Genomic DNA, 14,267 nt, shown 5'->3' with positions numbered 1-14,267 from the left:
TAACGTGCTGACTCATCTCACACACAACCAAGTCTGTAACACACTGACTCATCTCACACACAACCAAGTCCGTAACGTGCTGACTCATCTCACACACAACCAAGTCCGTAACGTGCTGACTCATCTCACACACAACCAAGTCCGTAACGTGCTGACTCATCTCACACACAACCAAGTCCGTAACGTGCTGACTCATCTCACACACAACCAAGTCCGTAACACGCTGACTCATCTCACACACAACCAAGTCCGTAACGTGCTGACTCATCTCACACACAACCAAGTCTGTAACACGCTGACTCATCTCACACACAACCAAGTCCGTAAAGTGCTGACTCATCTCACACACAACCAAGTCTGTAACACGCTGACTCATCTCACACACAACCAAGTCCGTAACACGCTGACTCATCTCACACACAACCAAGTCCGTAACACGCTGACTCATCTCACACACAACCAAGTCCGTGACGTGCTGACTCATCTCACACACAACCAAGTCCGTAACGTGCTGACTCATCTCACACACAACCAAGTCCGTAACGTGCTGACTCATCTCACACACAACCAAGTCCGTAACGTGCTGACTCATCTCACACACAACCAAGTCTGTAACACACTGACTCATCTCACACACAACCAAGTCCGTAACACACGGACTCATCTCACACACAACCAAGTCCGTAACACGCTGACTCATCTCACACACAACCAAGTCCGTAACGTGCTGACTCATCTCACACACAACCAAGTCCGTAACGTGCTGACTCATCTCACACACAACCAAGTCCGTAAAGTGCTGACTCATCTCACACACAACCAAGTCCGTAACGTGCTGACTCATCTCACACACAACCAAGTCGTAACACGCTGACTCATCTCACACACAACCAAGTCCGTAACGTGCTGACTCATCTCACACACAACCAAGTCCGTGACGTGCTGACTCATCTCACACACAACCAAGTCCGTAACGTGCTGACTCATCTCACACACAACCAAGTCCGTAACACACTGACTCATCTCACACACAACCAAGTCCGTAACACACTGACTCATCTCACACACAACCAAGTCCGTAACACACTGACTCATCTCACACACAACCAAGTCAGTAACTACTCTAAGCTTTTGCTTACAAGATTGTTTACCTTCGAAGGGGAGTGAATGTGTTTGTGTGTCTTCTGATTAAACATTCAAAGACCAATCAGATTGATATTTCATATTGATCATTTAATAAATAGGTAGCTAATCATTAACGCTATAACCTGCTGATTAGAGCCAGGTGTGTTGAAATAGTTCAAACTAAAACGTGCTGGATACTGGACCTGCAGGTCTGGAATTAAATATCCCTGCTCTTAACTAACAACAGCCCTCCCCGTCGTGAGCCGACATGGCCATGTCCATGAATGTTAATTGACATTGTGATGTAGATTTGTCAGACTTTTCTGAACTGTGCGGTTTCCCATATATTTTCTATCAGACGCTAATGCAAAAATAGTAATTAAAAGATGGTTTTTCAGTTTAAAAAAATGAAGTGGTTCATTTGCATTTGGCTAAAAACATCAGCCAATAACACATAAGCTCGAAACCAAATTCGGTTGTCAGTCTCCCAAACCACCTCACTTCCCGCTCGACTCATTGCGTACTCGCCCAGTATGCAACAGAACTCCACTGCTGTGAGAGACTTTCAGCTCAATAATGTCAGATAAAGAAACAGCCGGGTGCTACCACTTCAACCTTACGACAAACTACCAGAGAACCAAAAAGAAAAACACCATTTTAAGTGACGGAAAAAAGATGCTTGAAAACTGCAACTAGTGTTTAGTGTGTGTATATCAGGGGGGCATGGCCTAGGGATGGTAGCCAATGGGAGGGGTGACTGTTTTTAAAAGCTAGCTTGTTTTGCAGATTTGCTATTGCAGCTTTAAAAACTCAACTGCTTTTACGTCACACCCACTTGCACAGCCAGTACATTGTAGAAAAAGATAAAAAACACTGGTATTGATGAACAGCTCTGAGAATGTCTTGATTTACTTTAAACACTTATAATGTGAACCAAGCACAAAGGTGCTCGTTTACTCAGTCACCCACAAACTTGCGAACTGACAGAAAGTTAAGAAAAATATACAAATATGATCACGACTTAGTGCACGTCTTCTTCCATTTGATAAGTTTTACATTTAGACATTTTATTATATAAATCACTGCTTTGAAGCATGCAGTCACTAACCTGACAGAGGTCCTCTGCCACACTCAGCATTCCTTGCCTGTACAAGTGCTCCACTATAGATTCACTCAGGTGTTTCTGTCTCTCGGGGGTGTCCCACACAGTCTCTGCCACCACAGCGCTGATTTCAGCATCAAAGTTCTACAGAAAGATATCCCCAAGGTGATGCACATGTATGTCACATTTTAAAGGTTAGAAATACATTGTTCCTACGCTTTTCCCACCGTCAAATTTAAGTTCTTTTCAAGCATTATCAAGGTCAATTTTAAAGTCTGCAAGCACCACACTAAGATAAAACAATATAATAGAACTCGAGGACCGTTTCATCAGAGGCAGAGGGGAAAACGTTATCTCTGGCCTGCTCCAAAACAATAAAAGTTCTCTCAATCCGACTCCGTTTGGCCTTGGCTTATGAAAACTACGTTTCCTGTGGAATTAATACAGAAACTCGCTCTCACCCTACTCCTGATGTGGAACTGTTGGATTTGGATGGAAGGTCAGGGAACCATGAAAGACTCACTGCTTGTTATCCCTTGACTCCAAAGTTTTCATGTAATTAAGGTGTTTGTCCAGAAGCACTACTCAGCCTGAAACAGCTCTGTACATCAGAAGGAGGGCAGCAGTTGCGTGGGGGTTACTCAAGACAAAATTTCACTCGTGAAAAATTGCATATGGTAATCAGTAAACAGTGTAAGGTAACCTGTATGCTCCAAAGAAACACAACTCGGGTGAAAAATGTTGGCGTTGATGGACATTTTGCTCAGTTTTATGGCTTTTTGTCAAACTCTGAACCAAGAAATGGCTGCAGGCAGTGAAACACAAGGCAAAAAACTCGGAGCAACCAGTGACTCCACCCCCTAGCCAATCAGTGGCCAGAATCACAATGCTGCCCGACTCAGCCTTGCCAGGTACCTCAATGGCGCAGGGACTAAATATAGGGAAGAAAGTATAGGGAAAACACTGAACCGTGCCCTCGAGTTCAGTGGTCGGGCTCCTGGAAAAACACTTTCAGTAAGTCCTGGCTGGCCACTTTTCTTTTAGTTTTCTAGTTGCAGTCAGCATTAGTCTTACTTTGTCACCTCACACCTGTAGCTTAATAATAATAATTATTATTATAGTAATTTGTCACCTTACGCATTTAGCTTAATAAATGTTTTCACATACTTAGTAATTCCTGGCTGGCTAATTCACTGGCTTACTTCAATACTCAATGCTTATTTGATATCCTGTTAGTCTTCCAGTTTTAGTCCAATGCTGATTTTTGGTGTGTCGTAGGCGTGGTTCAGGAATTTCAGCCGTGGCTAATTAGTCCTTTGTGGTGCACTACATTTGGGACTTGAAAAATCATTTGTCTTTGTCCCGAATAGTGCTTGTAATAACTGTTGACCGCATAGAATTTCAGCATTTTAATGCCCAGTCACCAAAGTAAATAGCACCGCAGGCTACTCCCAGACTGCCATCTGCATTTGGTGACATCGATCAATCAATCAGTTTATTCATGAAGCTCATTTCCACCCACAATCAAGGTAGTCTGGCCTGCCAGACTCGTCCTCTGTTTAAGTCTGCTAACTCACAGGCAGAGAGGCACATGAGGGGCGGGACAGCACAGCTCAAAAATGACCAATCAGAAAAAAGACAGAAATCCCGACTGTACCGCACAACGCAGTAGTTTTCTAGTTGTAGTAAAAAAAATGGTGTATGGCAATGGCGCAGACATCTTTTTTCTTTTTTAGAAGAAATACTTTTAGCGCTCCTACTTGTGGTTTTAAAGACATTTGAGTCATTTAGAACAGAGGAAAGAGCCGCAGCAAACTCCACCACTGTCTTCGTTGTTTATGAGAAACTGAGCGTCCACGACGCTGTAGTTTTTTAGCTGTAGTAAAAATGGCATCTGGCAACAGTGCAAACATCTTTCTTTAGAAGAAAGGCTTTTAGCGCTTCTACTTGTTGTTTTAAAGACGTGTCCAAGTCATTTAGAACAGAGGAAAGAGCCACAGCGAACTCCGCTTCAGTCACAATGTTTATGACAAACTCGGCTCAGTTAGAATTATCAGGGGGCGGGGTTATTTGAATAGGAGAGTTCCCAGAGCCTTTCTCTGTGCAGAAATAAACAGAGGAGGAGTCTGGCAGGCTACAATCAAGGGGGCCCAAGGTGCTGAACATAGTGCAAAGAAGCAGCACAATAAAACAGCTCTATAATAAAATACAGAGATAAAAACATTTAAAAACAAAAATAAGCTAAAAACAATGCAAATAGTGATTAAAAACATTAAAATGTTAATAAAAACAATTAAGAAACAGATCTAAAATACAGCTTAAGCCTTGCTTTAAAAGTGGGCAGCGATGTGGACTGCTTGATTTCTTGTGGGAGTTGGTTCCAAAGCCGAGGACCCTGAGATGTAACGTCATGTGAAGCCCAGCAATACCTTATAATTGGAGCCTATGGAAATGTAATGCCTAGTATATATGTCGACGGGTGAGACGTCATCAGATGCCTAGTGTTTAAACCAGAAACTATCTTGTATTTTTGCAGCGCTATTTAAAAACTAGGGCTGCAAAAACGAATCGATAAATTCGATGAAAATCGATTACTAAAAGCGTTGGCAACGAATTGCGTCATCGATTCGTTGTGTTGCACAACTCTTCCAAAAGCCCCCTCCCCTCCCGCCCGCCGTTGCGCGCAGACCGGTGGAGAGCTGGCAGGTGTTTGTAAAAGAGGAACATGGCAGAAGCAGCGAGACCCCAAAAAAAGTAAAAACTTCTAAAGTTTGGGAGCATTTTCAGTTAAATCAGGCGAAGACATGCAACGTTTGTAGGTCAGACTTAGCATGGCACGGGGATACTACGGTGATGATGCAGCGTCTTAAACGCAAGCATGTCAGAATCATCAGCGAGGAAGGAGAGAGCTCTGCATCCGGGTAAGTTAAAAACTTTTCAAAAGTGATTTACCCAAGCCCCGGATTATTACACAGGCTAGACATGCCCTAAGCTCGTTAAAAAAAGTCTATAAAATTGTAAGCGCGACGCTATTAGATAGGCGGGGGGGTGGGGGTGGGGGGTGGACTCGCGCCGCTGCGAACCGGTTCCGCCGTCACATTCCCGCAGAAACTGGTTGATCACACCGGGGCCAGACTACTAGCATGTGGCTTTACAACCACAATGTCCTCAGAAGCGAAAACGCTTTTAAAAGGGAGGGAGGAGTCCTAACTGTTGCTGCAGGCGTGTTGTGTGAGAGTGCAGTTATATACTGGTTAATATATTTTTGGGTTCAGTTGCTTTCATGTGGCCTAATGTGAGTCTATTTGGGATCATTGGAATGATCAGCAGCATTTCTTGATGTGACTTTATGGCAGTTGCCCAGGGCATCATCGCAAGGAGGATGGCATTCATTTACTTTTGTTTTATTTGGTATTTTTCAGTCATTTGTGGAAATAGTGATCAATTTTGATTAATTCACAGCCTATGTTTAATTACATTTAAAAATTAGTTGTTTGACATCCCCAATTATAATAAATGTCTACAGATGAGATCAAACAAAACAGATGAGAATTGCCCTTAAAGAGCAAGTCACCCCCAAATAAACTTTTTTTGCTGATAAACTAAATAAACGAGTGTCTAATCGTGCTGCAGACACGTGTCGTCAATAATTTGGCACTTCAGTGCATCTTAGTTAAAATTTAAATATTCTGCCTAAAACTGGCAGTGTTGTGCCGTTGTCAGGTAAAAACTCTGCACTGTATTTTAATTTAAATCTGCCACCGCTATTGGCTAAGAAGTATGCTATGATGTAAACTGGTACATTATGATGTCACAATGCTGTCGTGAGCCTGAGTCTGTGTGTATTTGTTAGCGGCTCCGCCCTCTCGGTCTGCCAGGCAACAGCATGTGTTGCATTTTTCAAACATGAAGCGCGAGTAGAGTTAGACTCTGGTAGGGGTTGACTTGCTCTTTAAGCTGTTTAATTGGACCAAGCATTTTAGGTCACAGATAGGTGTAGCTTAGGGTGTCTGTCTATACACCTTATAAGACAATTTAGGTGATGGCATGTTGTTTTTCTGCTATTGAACTGTTTTCTAATAATGTTGTGTTTAATAAAGTGAAGGAAGGAGAAAAATAACATTTCCCTAGCAGTTTTTAAAAATGTCCCCATGTAATCCGATTAATCGATTAATCGTGTCGAGACCCCATCCGATTAATCGATTATCCAAATAATCGTTTGTTGCAGCCCTATTAAAAACATCAGAATGTCTTAAAAATCTAGCTGTGAAAATGTAAAATCCTTTTTCAGCTGATGTTATAACTAGGGATGTCCCGATCCGATCACATGATCAGAAATCGGCCCGATCACGTGGTTTCAGACTGATCGGGACTCGGGCTTTATTTCCCGATCCGGACTGGATACTGGGTTCAAATTACAGGAGAGCAACTTGGTTCTCCTTAAAGGTTGTCGGGCTCCCCTGGTGCCCTTAACTTACACACCCAGAAGGAGCACAGAGATCCAGTTTCTACCTTTATTATATTATTTATATAGACTCAGCGTAGCGGGTTCTTTAGAGCAGAGCGGCAGGCAGACCGCTGATTATTCATGAACTCCAGCTGCGTTCTGCACACGGCCACAGCAACATGTTCTAAGTTTCTAAGTGGCGTCACCAAAATTATATAATTAACACAGTCATTCGTGTCGGTTCATTTTCTCTCTGGTAGGTTCTGTCTGTGTTTGAGCGTGACGTGTGGACGTGCTTGCGCTGCCCCCGCTGCAGCGCTCGTCACTGGTGCAGCCGGGCAGCGTACACTCCGCTTTTTTTTGCGGTCAATAAATCAATTTAATCTGCTGATTAAAAAGTTACCTGTGAGGTGAAAAAGAAGGAAGCAGGCAGGAGTTCTTCTGGAGGACTGGGAGATGCAGGAAGATCAGAGACAGACAAGACAGGAAGACCAGAGACAGACGGGACAGGACAGGAAGGTTAGAGACAGACAGGACAGGAAGGTTAGAGACAGAAAGGACAGGAAGATCAGAGACAGACAGGACAGGAAGATCAGAGACAGGCAGGACAGGAAGATCAGAGACAGACGGGACAGGAAGATCAGAGACAGACAGGACAGGACAGGAAGATCAGAGACAGACAGGACAGGACAGGAAGATCAGAGACAGACGGGACAGGAAGATCAGAGACAGACAGGACAGGAAGATCAGAGACAGATGGGACAGGACAGGAAGGTTAGAGACAGATGGGACAGGACAGGAAGATCAGAGACAGACATCACAGGAAGATCAGAGACAGACAGGACAGGAAGATCAGAGACAGACAGGACAGGAAGATCAGAGACAGACGGGACAGGAAGATCAGAGACAGACGGGACAGGAAGATCAGAGACAGACGGGACAGGAAGATCAGAGACAGACGGGACAGGAAGATCAGAGACAGACAGGACAGGAAGATCAGAGACAGACGGGACAGGAAGGTTAGAGACAGAGAGGACAGGAAGATCAGAGACAGACAGGACAGGACAGGAAGATCAGAGACAGACAGGACAGGACAGGAAGATCAGAGACAGACAGGACAGGACAGGACAGGAAGATCAGAGACAGACAGGACAGGACAGGACAGGAAGATCAGAGACAGACAGGACAGGAAGATCAGAGACAGACGGGACAGGAAGATCAGAGACAGACAGGACAGTCTGTCAGGAAGATCAGAGACAGACGGGACAGGAAGATCAGAGACAGACGGGACAGGAAGATCACAGACAGACGGGACAGGAAGATCAGAGACAGACGGGACAGGAAGATCAGAGACAGACGGGACAAGAAGATCAGAGACAGATGGGACAGGAAGATCAGAGACAGACGGGACAGGAAGATCAGAGACAGACGGGACAAGAAGATCAGAGACAGACGGGACAGGAAGGTCAGAGACAGATGGGACAGGAAGATCAGAGACAGACGGGACAGGAAGTTCAGAGACAGACAGGACAGGAAGATCAGAGACAGACGGGACAGGAAGATTAGAGACAGACGGGACAGGAAGATCAGAGACAGACGGGACAGGAAGATCAGAGACAGACGGGACAGGAAGATCAGAGACAGACGGGACAGGAAGATCACAGACAGACGGGACAGGAAGATCAGAGACAGACGGGACAGGAAGATCAGAGACAGACGGGACAGGAAGATCAGAGACGGACAGGACAGGAAGATCAGAGACGGACGGGACAGGAAGATCAGAGACAGACGGGACAGGAAGATCAGAGACACAGGACAGGAAGATCAGAGACAGACAGGACAGGAAGATCAGAGACAGACAGGACAGGAAGATCAGAGACAGACGGGACAGGAAGATCAGAGACAGACGGGACAGGAAGATCAGAGACAGACGGGACAGGAAGATCACAGACAGACGGGACAGGAAGATCACAGACAGACGGGACAGGAAGATCAGAGACAGACGGGACAGGAAGATCAGAGACAGACGGGACAGGAAGATCAGAGACAGACGGGACAGGAAGATCAGAGACAGATGGGACAGGAAGATCAGAGACAGACGGGACAGGAAGATCAGAGACAGACGGGACAAGAAGATCAGAGACAGACGGGACAGGAAGGTCAGAGACAGACGGGACAGGAAGATCAGAGACAGACGGGACAGGAAGATCAGAGACAGACGGGACAGGACAGGAAGGTTAGAGACAGACAGGACAGGAAGATCAGAGACAGACATGACAGGAAGATCAGAGACAGACAGGACAGGAAGATCAGAGACAGACGGGACAGGAAGATCAGAGCCAGACGGGACAGGAAGATCAGAGACAGACGGGACAGGAAGATCAGAGACAGACGGGACAGGAAGGTTAGAGACAGAGAGGACAGGAAGATCAGAGACAGACAGGACAGGACAGGAAGATCAGAGACAGACAGGACAGGACAGGAAGATCAGAGACAGACGGGACAGGAAGATCAGAGAGACAGGACAGGAAGGTTAGAGACAGACAGGACAGGAAGATCAGAGACAGACGGGACAGGAAGATCAGAGACAGACAGGACAGGAAGATCAGAGAAACAGGACAGGAAGATCAGAGAAACAGGACAGGAAGGTTAGAGACAGACAGGACAGGAAGATCAGAGACAGAGAGGACAGGAAGATCAGAGACAGACAGGACAGGTCAGGAAGATCAGAGACAGACAGGACAGGACAGGAAGATCAGAGACAGACAGGACAGGACAGGAAGATCAGAGACAGACAGGACAGGACAGGAAGATCAAAGACAGACGGGACAGGAAGATCAGAGACAGACAGGACAGGACAGGAAGATCAGAGACAGACGGGAAAGGAAGTTCAGAGACAGACAGGACAGGAAGATCAGAGACAGACAGGACAGGAAGATCAGAGACAGACAGGACAGGAAGATCAGAGACAGACGGGACAGGAAGATTAGAGACGGGACAGGAAGATCAGAGACAGACGGGACAGGACAGGAAGGTTAGAGACAGACAGGACAGGAAGATCAGAGACAGACATGACAGGAAGATCAGAGACAGACAGGACAGGAAGATCAGAGACAGACGGGACAGGAAGATCAGAGACAGACGGGACAGGAAGATCAGAGACAGACGGGACAGGAAGATCAGAGACAGACGGGACAGGAAGGTTAGAGACAGAGAGGACAGGAAGATCAGAGACAGACAGGACAGGACAGGAAGATCAGAGACAGACAGGACAGGACAGGAAGATCAGAGACAGACGGGACAGGAAGATCAGAGACAGACGGGACAGGAAGATCAGAGAGACAGGACAGGAAGGTTAGAGACAGACAGGACAGGAAGATCAGAGACAGACGGGACAGGAAGATCAGAGACAGACGGGACAGGAAGATCAGAGAAACAGGACAGGAAGATCAGAGAAACAGGACAGGAAGGTTAGAGACAGACAGGACAGGAAGATCAGAGACAGAGAGGACAGGAAGATCAGAGACAGACAGGACAGGTCAGGAAGATCAGAGACAGACAGGACAGGACAGGACAGGAAGATCAGAGACAGACAGGACAGGGAGATCAGAGACAGACAGGACAGGAAGATCAGAGACAGACAGGACAGGAAGATCAGAGACAGACGGGACAGGAAGATCAGAGACAGACAGGACAGGACAGGAAGATCAGAGACAGATGGGAAAGGAAGTTCAGAGACAGACAGGACAGGAAGATCAGAGACAGACAGGACAGGAAGATCAGAGACAGACGGGACAGGAAGATCAGAGACAGACGGGACAGGAAGATTAGAGACGGGACAGGAAGATCAGAGACAGACGGGACAGGAAGATCAGAGACAGACAGGACAGGAAGATCAGAGACAGACAGGACAGGAAGATCAGAGACAGAAAGGACAGGAAGATCAGAGACAGACAGGACAGGACAGGAAGATCAGAGACAGACAGGACAGGAAGATCAGAGACAGACAGCACAGGAAGGTCAGAGACAGACAGGACAGGAAGATCAGAGACAGACGGGACAGGAAGATCAGAGACAGACGGGACAGGAAGATCAGAGACGGACAGGACAGGAAGATCAGAGACGGACAGGACAGGAAGATCAGAGACGGACGGGACAGGAAGATCAGAGACAGACAGGACAGGAAGATCAGAGACAGACAGGACAGGAAGATCAGAGACAGACGGGACAGGAAGATCAGAGACAGATGGGACAGGAAGATCAGAGACAGACGGGACAGGAAGATCAGAGACAGATGGGACAGGAAGATCAGAGAGACAGGACAGGAAGGTTAGAGACAGACAGGACAGGAAGATCAGAGAGAGACGGGACAGGAAGATCAGAGAGACAGGACAGGAAGGTTAGAGACAGACAGGACAGGAAGATCAGAGACAGACGGGACAGGAAGATCAGAGACAGACGGGACAGGAAGATCAGAGACAGATGGGACAGGAGGATCAGAGACAGACGGGACAGGAAGATCAGAGACAGACAGCACAGGAAGGTCAGAGACAGGCAGGACAGGAAGATCAGAGACAGACGGGACAGGAAGATCAGAGGCATACGGGACAGGAAGATCAGAGACAGACGGGACAGGAAGATCAGAGACAGACGGGACAGGAAGATCAGAGACAGAGAGGACAGGAAGATCAGAGACAGACGGGACAGGAAGATCAGAGACAGACGGGACAGGAAGATCAGAGACAGACGGGACAGGAAGATCAGAGAGACAGGACAGGAAGGTTAGAGACAGACAGGACAGGAAGATCAGAGACAGACGGGACAGGAAGATCAGAGAGACAGGACAGGAAGGTTAGAGACAGACGGGACAGGAAGATCAGAGACAGACAGGACAGGAAGATCAGAGACAGATGGGACAGGAAGATCAGAGACAGATGGGACAGGAAGATCAGAGACAGACAGGACAGGACAGGACGATCAGAGACAGACGGGACAGGAAGATCAGAGACAGACAGGACAGGACAGGAAGATCAGAGACAGACGGGACAGGAAGATCAGAGACAGACGGGACAGGAAGATCAGAGACAGACAGGACAGGAAGATCAGAGACAGACGGGACAGGAAGATCAGAGAGACAGGACAGGAAGGTTAGAGACAGACAGGACAGGAAGATCAGAGACAGACGGGACAGGAAGATCAGAGAGACAGGACAGGAAGGTTAGAGACAGACAGGACAGGAAGATCAGAGACAGACGGGACAGGAAGATCAGAGACAGACAGGACAGGAAGATCAGAGACAGATGGGACAGGAAGATCAGAGACAGACAGGACAGGACAGGACGATCAGAGACAGACAGGACAGGAAGATCAGAGACAGACGGGACAGGAAGATCAGAGACAGACGGGACAGGAAGATCAGAGACAGACGGGACAGGAAGATCAGAGAGACAGGACAGGAAGGTTAGAGACAGACAGGACAGGAAGATCAGAGACAGACGGGACAGGAAGATCAGAGAGACAGGACAGGAAGGTTAGAGACAGACAGGACAGGAAGATCAGAGACAGACGGGACAGGAAGATCAGAGACAGACAGGACAGGAAGATCAGAGACAGATGGGACAGGAAGATCAGAGACAGACAGGACAGGACGATCAGAGACAGACAGGACAGGACAGGACGATCAGAGACAGACGGGACAGGAAGATCAGAGACAGACAGGACAGGACAGGAAGATCAGAGACAGACGGGACAGGAAGATCAGAGACAGACAGGACAGGAAGATCAGAGACAGACAGGACAGGAAGATCAGAGAGACAGGACAGGAAGATCAGAGACAGACGGGACAGGAAGATCAGAGACAGACAGGACAGGACAGGACGATCAGAGACAGACGGGACAGGAAGATCAGAGACAGACAGGACAGGACAGGAAGATCAGAGACAGACGGGACAGGAAGATCAGAGACAGACGGGACAGGAAGATCAGAGACAGACAGGACAGGACAGGACGATCAGAGACAGACGGGACAGGAAGATCAGAGACAGACAGGACAGGACAGGAAGATCAGAGACAGACAGGACAGGAAGATCAGAGACAGACGGGACAGGAAGATCAGAGAGACAGGACAGGAAGGTTAGAGACAGACAGGACAGGAAGATCAGAGACAGACGGGACAGGAAGATCAGAGAGACAGGACAGGAAGGTTAGAGACAGACAGGACAGGAAGATCAGAGACAGACGGGACAGGAAGATCAGAGACAGACGGGACAGGAAGATCAGAGACAGATGGGACAGGAGGATCAGAGACAGACGGGACAGGAAGATCAGAGACAGACAGCACAGGAAGGTCAGAGACAGACGGGACAGGAAGATCAGAGACAGACGGGACAGGAAGATCAGAGACAGACGGGACAGGAAGATCAGAGAGACAGGACAGGAAGGTTAGAGACAGACAGGACAGGAAGATCAGAGACAGACGGGACAGGAAGATCAGAGAGACAGGACAGGAAGGTTAGAGACAGACAGGACAGGAAGATCAGAGACAGACGGGACAGGAAGATCAGAGACAGACAGGACAGGAAGATCAGAGACAGATGGGACAGGAAGATCAGAGACAGATGGGACAGGAAGATCAGAGACAGACAGGACAGGACAGGACGATCAGAGACAGACGGGACAGGAAGATCAGAGACAGACAGGACAGGACAGGAAGATCAGAGACAGACGGGACAGGAAGATCAGAGACAGACGGGACAGGAAGATCAGAGACAGACAGGACAGGAAGATCAGAGACAGACGGGACAGGAAGATCAGAGAGACAGGACAGGAAGGTTAGAGACAGACAGGACAGGAAGATCAGAGACAGACGGGACAGGAAGATCAGAGAGACAGGACAGGAAGGTTAGAGACAGACAGGACAGGAAGATCAGAGACAGACGGGACAGGAAGATCAGAGACAGACAGGACAGGAAGATCAGAGACAGATGGGACAGGAAGATCAGAGACAGACAGGACAGGACAGGACGATCAGAGACAGACAGGACAGGAAGATCAGAGACAGACGGGACAGGAAGATCAGAGACAGACGGGACAGGAAGATCAGAGACAGACGGGACAGGAAGATCAGAGAGACAGGACAGGAAGGTTAGAGACAGACAGGACAGGAAGATCAGAGACAGACGGGACAGGAAGATCAGAGAGACAGGACAGGAAGGTTAGAGACAGACAGGACAGGAAGATCAGAGACAGACGGGACAGGAAGATCAGAGACAGACAGGACAGGAAGATCAGAGACAGATGGGACAGGAAGATCAGAGACAGACAGGACAGGACAGGACGATCAGAGACAGACAGGACAGGACAGGACGATCAGAGACAGACGGGACAGGAAGATCAGAGACAGACAGGACAGGACAGGAAGATCAGAGACAGACGGGACAGGAAGATCAGAGACAGACAGGACAGGAAGATCAGAGACAGACAGGACAGGAAGATCAGAGACAGACAGGACAGGAAGATCAGAGAGACAGGACAGGAAGATCAGAGACAGACGGGACAGGAAGATCAGAGACAGACAGGACAGGACAGGACGAT

The 14,267-nt window shown here is 47.6% G+C and overlaps 1 protein-coding gene across 3 annotated transcripts in view; it reads right to left on the bottom strand.

The window, feature by feature from the left end:
• rmnd5b (required for meiotic nuclear division 5 homolog B) overlaps positions 1 to 14,267 on the bottom strand; it is a 51,536-nt gene that overhangs the window by 24,830 nt on the left and 12,439 nt on the right. For 2 of the 3 annotated variants that reach the window (XM_070545776.1, XM_070545775.1), the window contains exon 4: positions 2,234 to 2,371. The exons of the other annotated variant lie outside the window; for it this stretch is intronic. In XM_070545776.1, the coding sequence (XP_070401877.1) occupies positions 2,234 to 2,371 (138 nt within the window). The remainder of the gene's footprint in view (positions 1 to 2,233; positions 2,372 to 14,267) is intronic. 3 annotated transcript variants of the gene reach the window in all.

The sequence above is a fragment of the Nothobranchius furzeri genome, chromosome 2 (genome assembly GCF_043380555.1).
Source record: "Nothobranchius furzeri strain GRZ-AD chromosome 2, NfurGRZ-RIMD1, whole genome shotgun sequence".
In the NCBI taxonomy this organism is placed as follows: Eukaryota; Metazoa; Chordata; class Actinopteri; order Cyprinodontiformes; family Nothobranchiidae; genus Nothobranchius; species Nothobranchius furzeri.
Note: the sequence above shows the minus strand (reverse complement) of the source record. Positions and strands in the feature narration are given on the sequence as shown.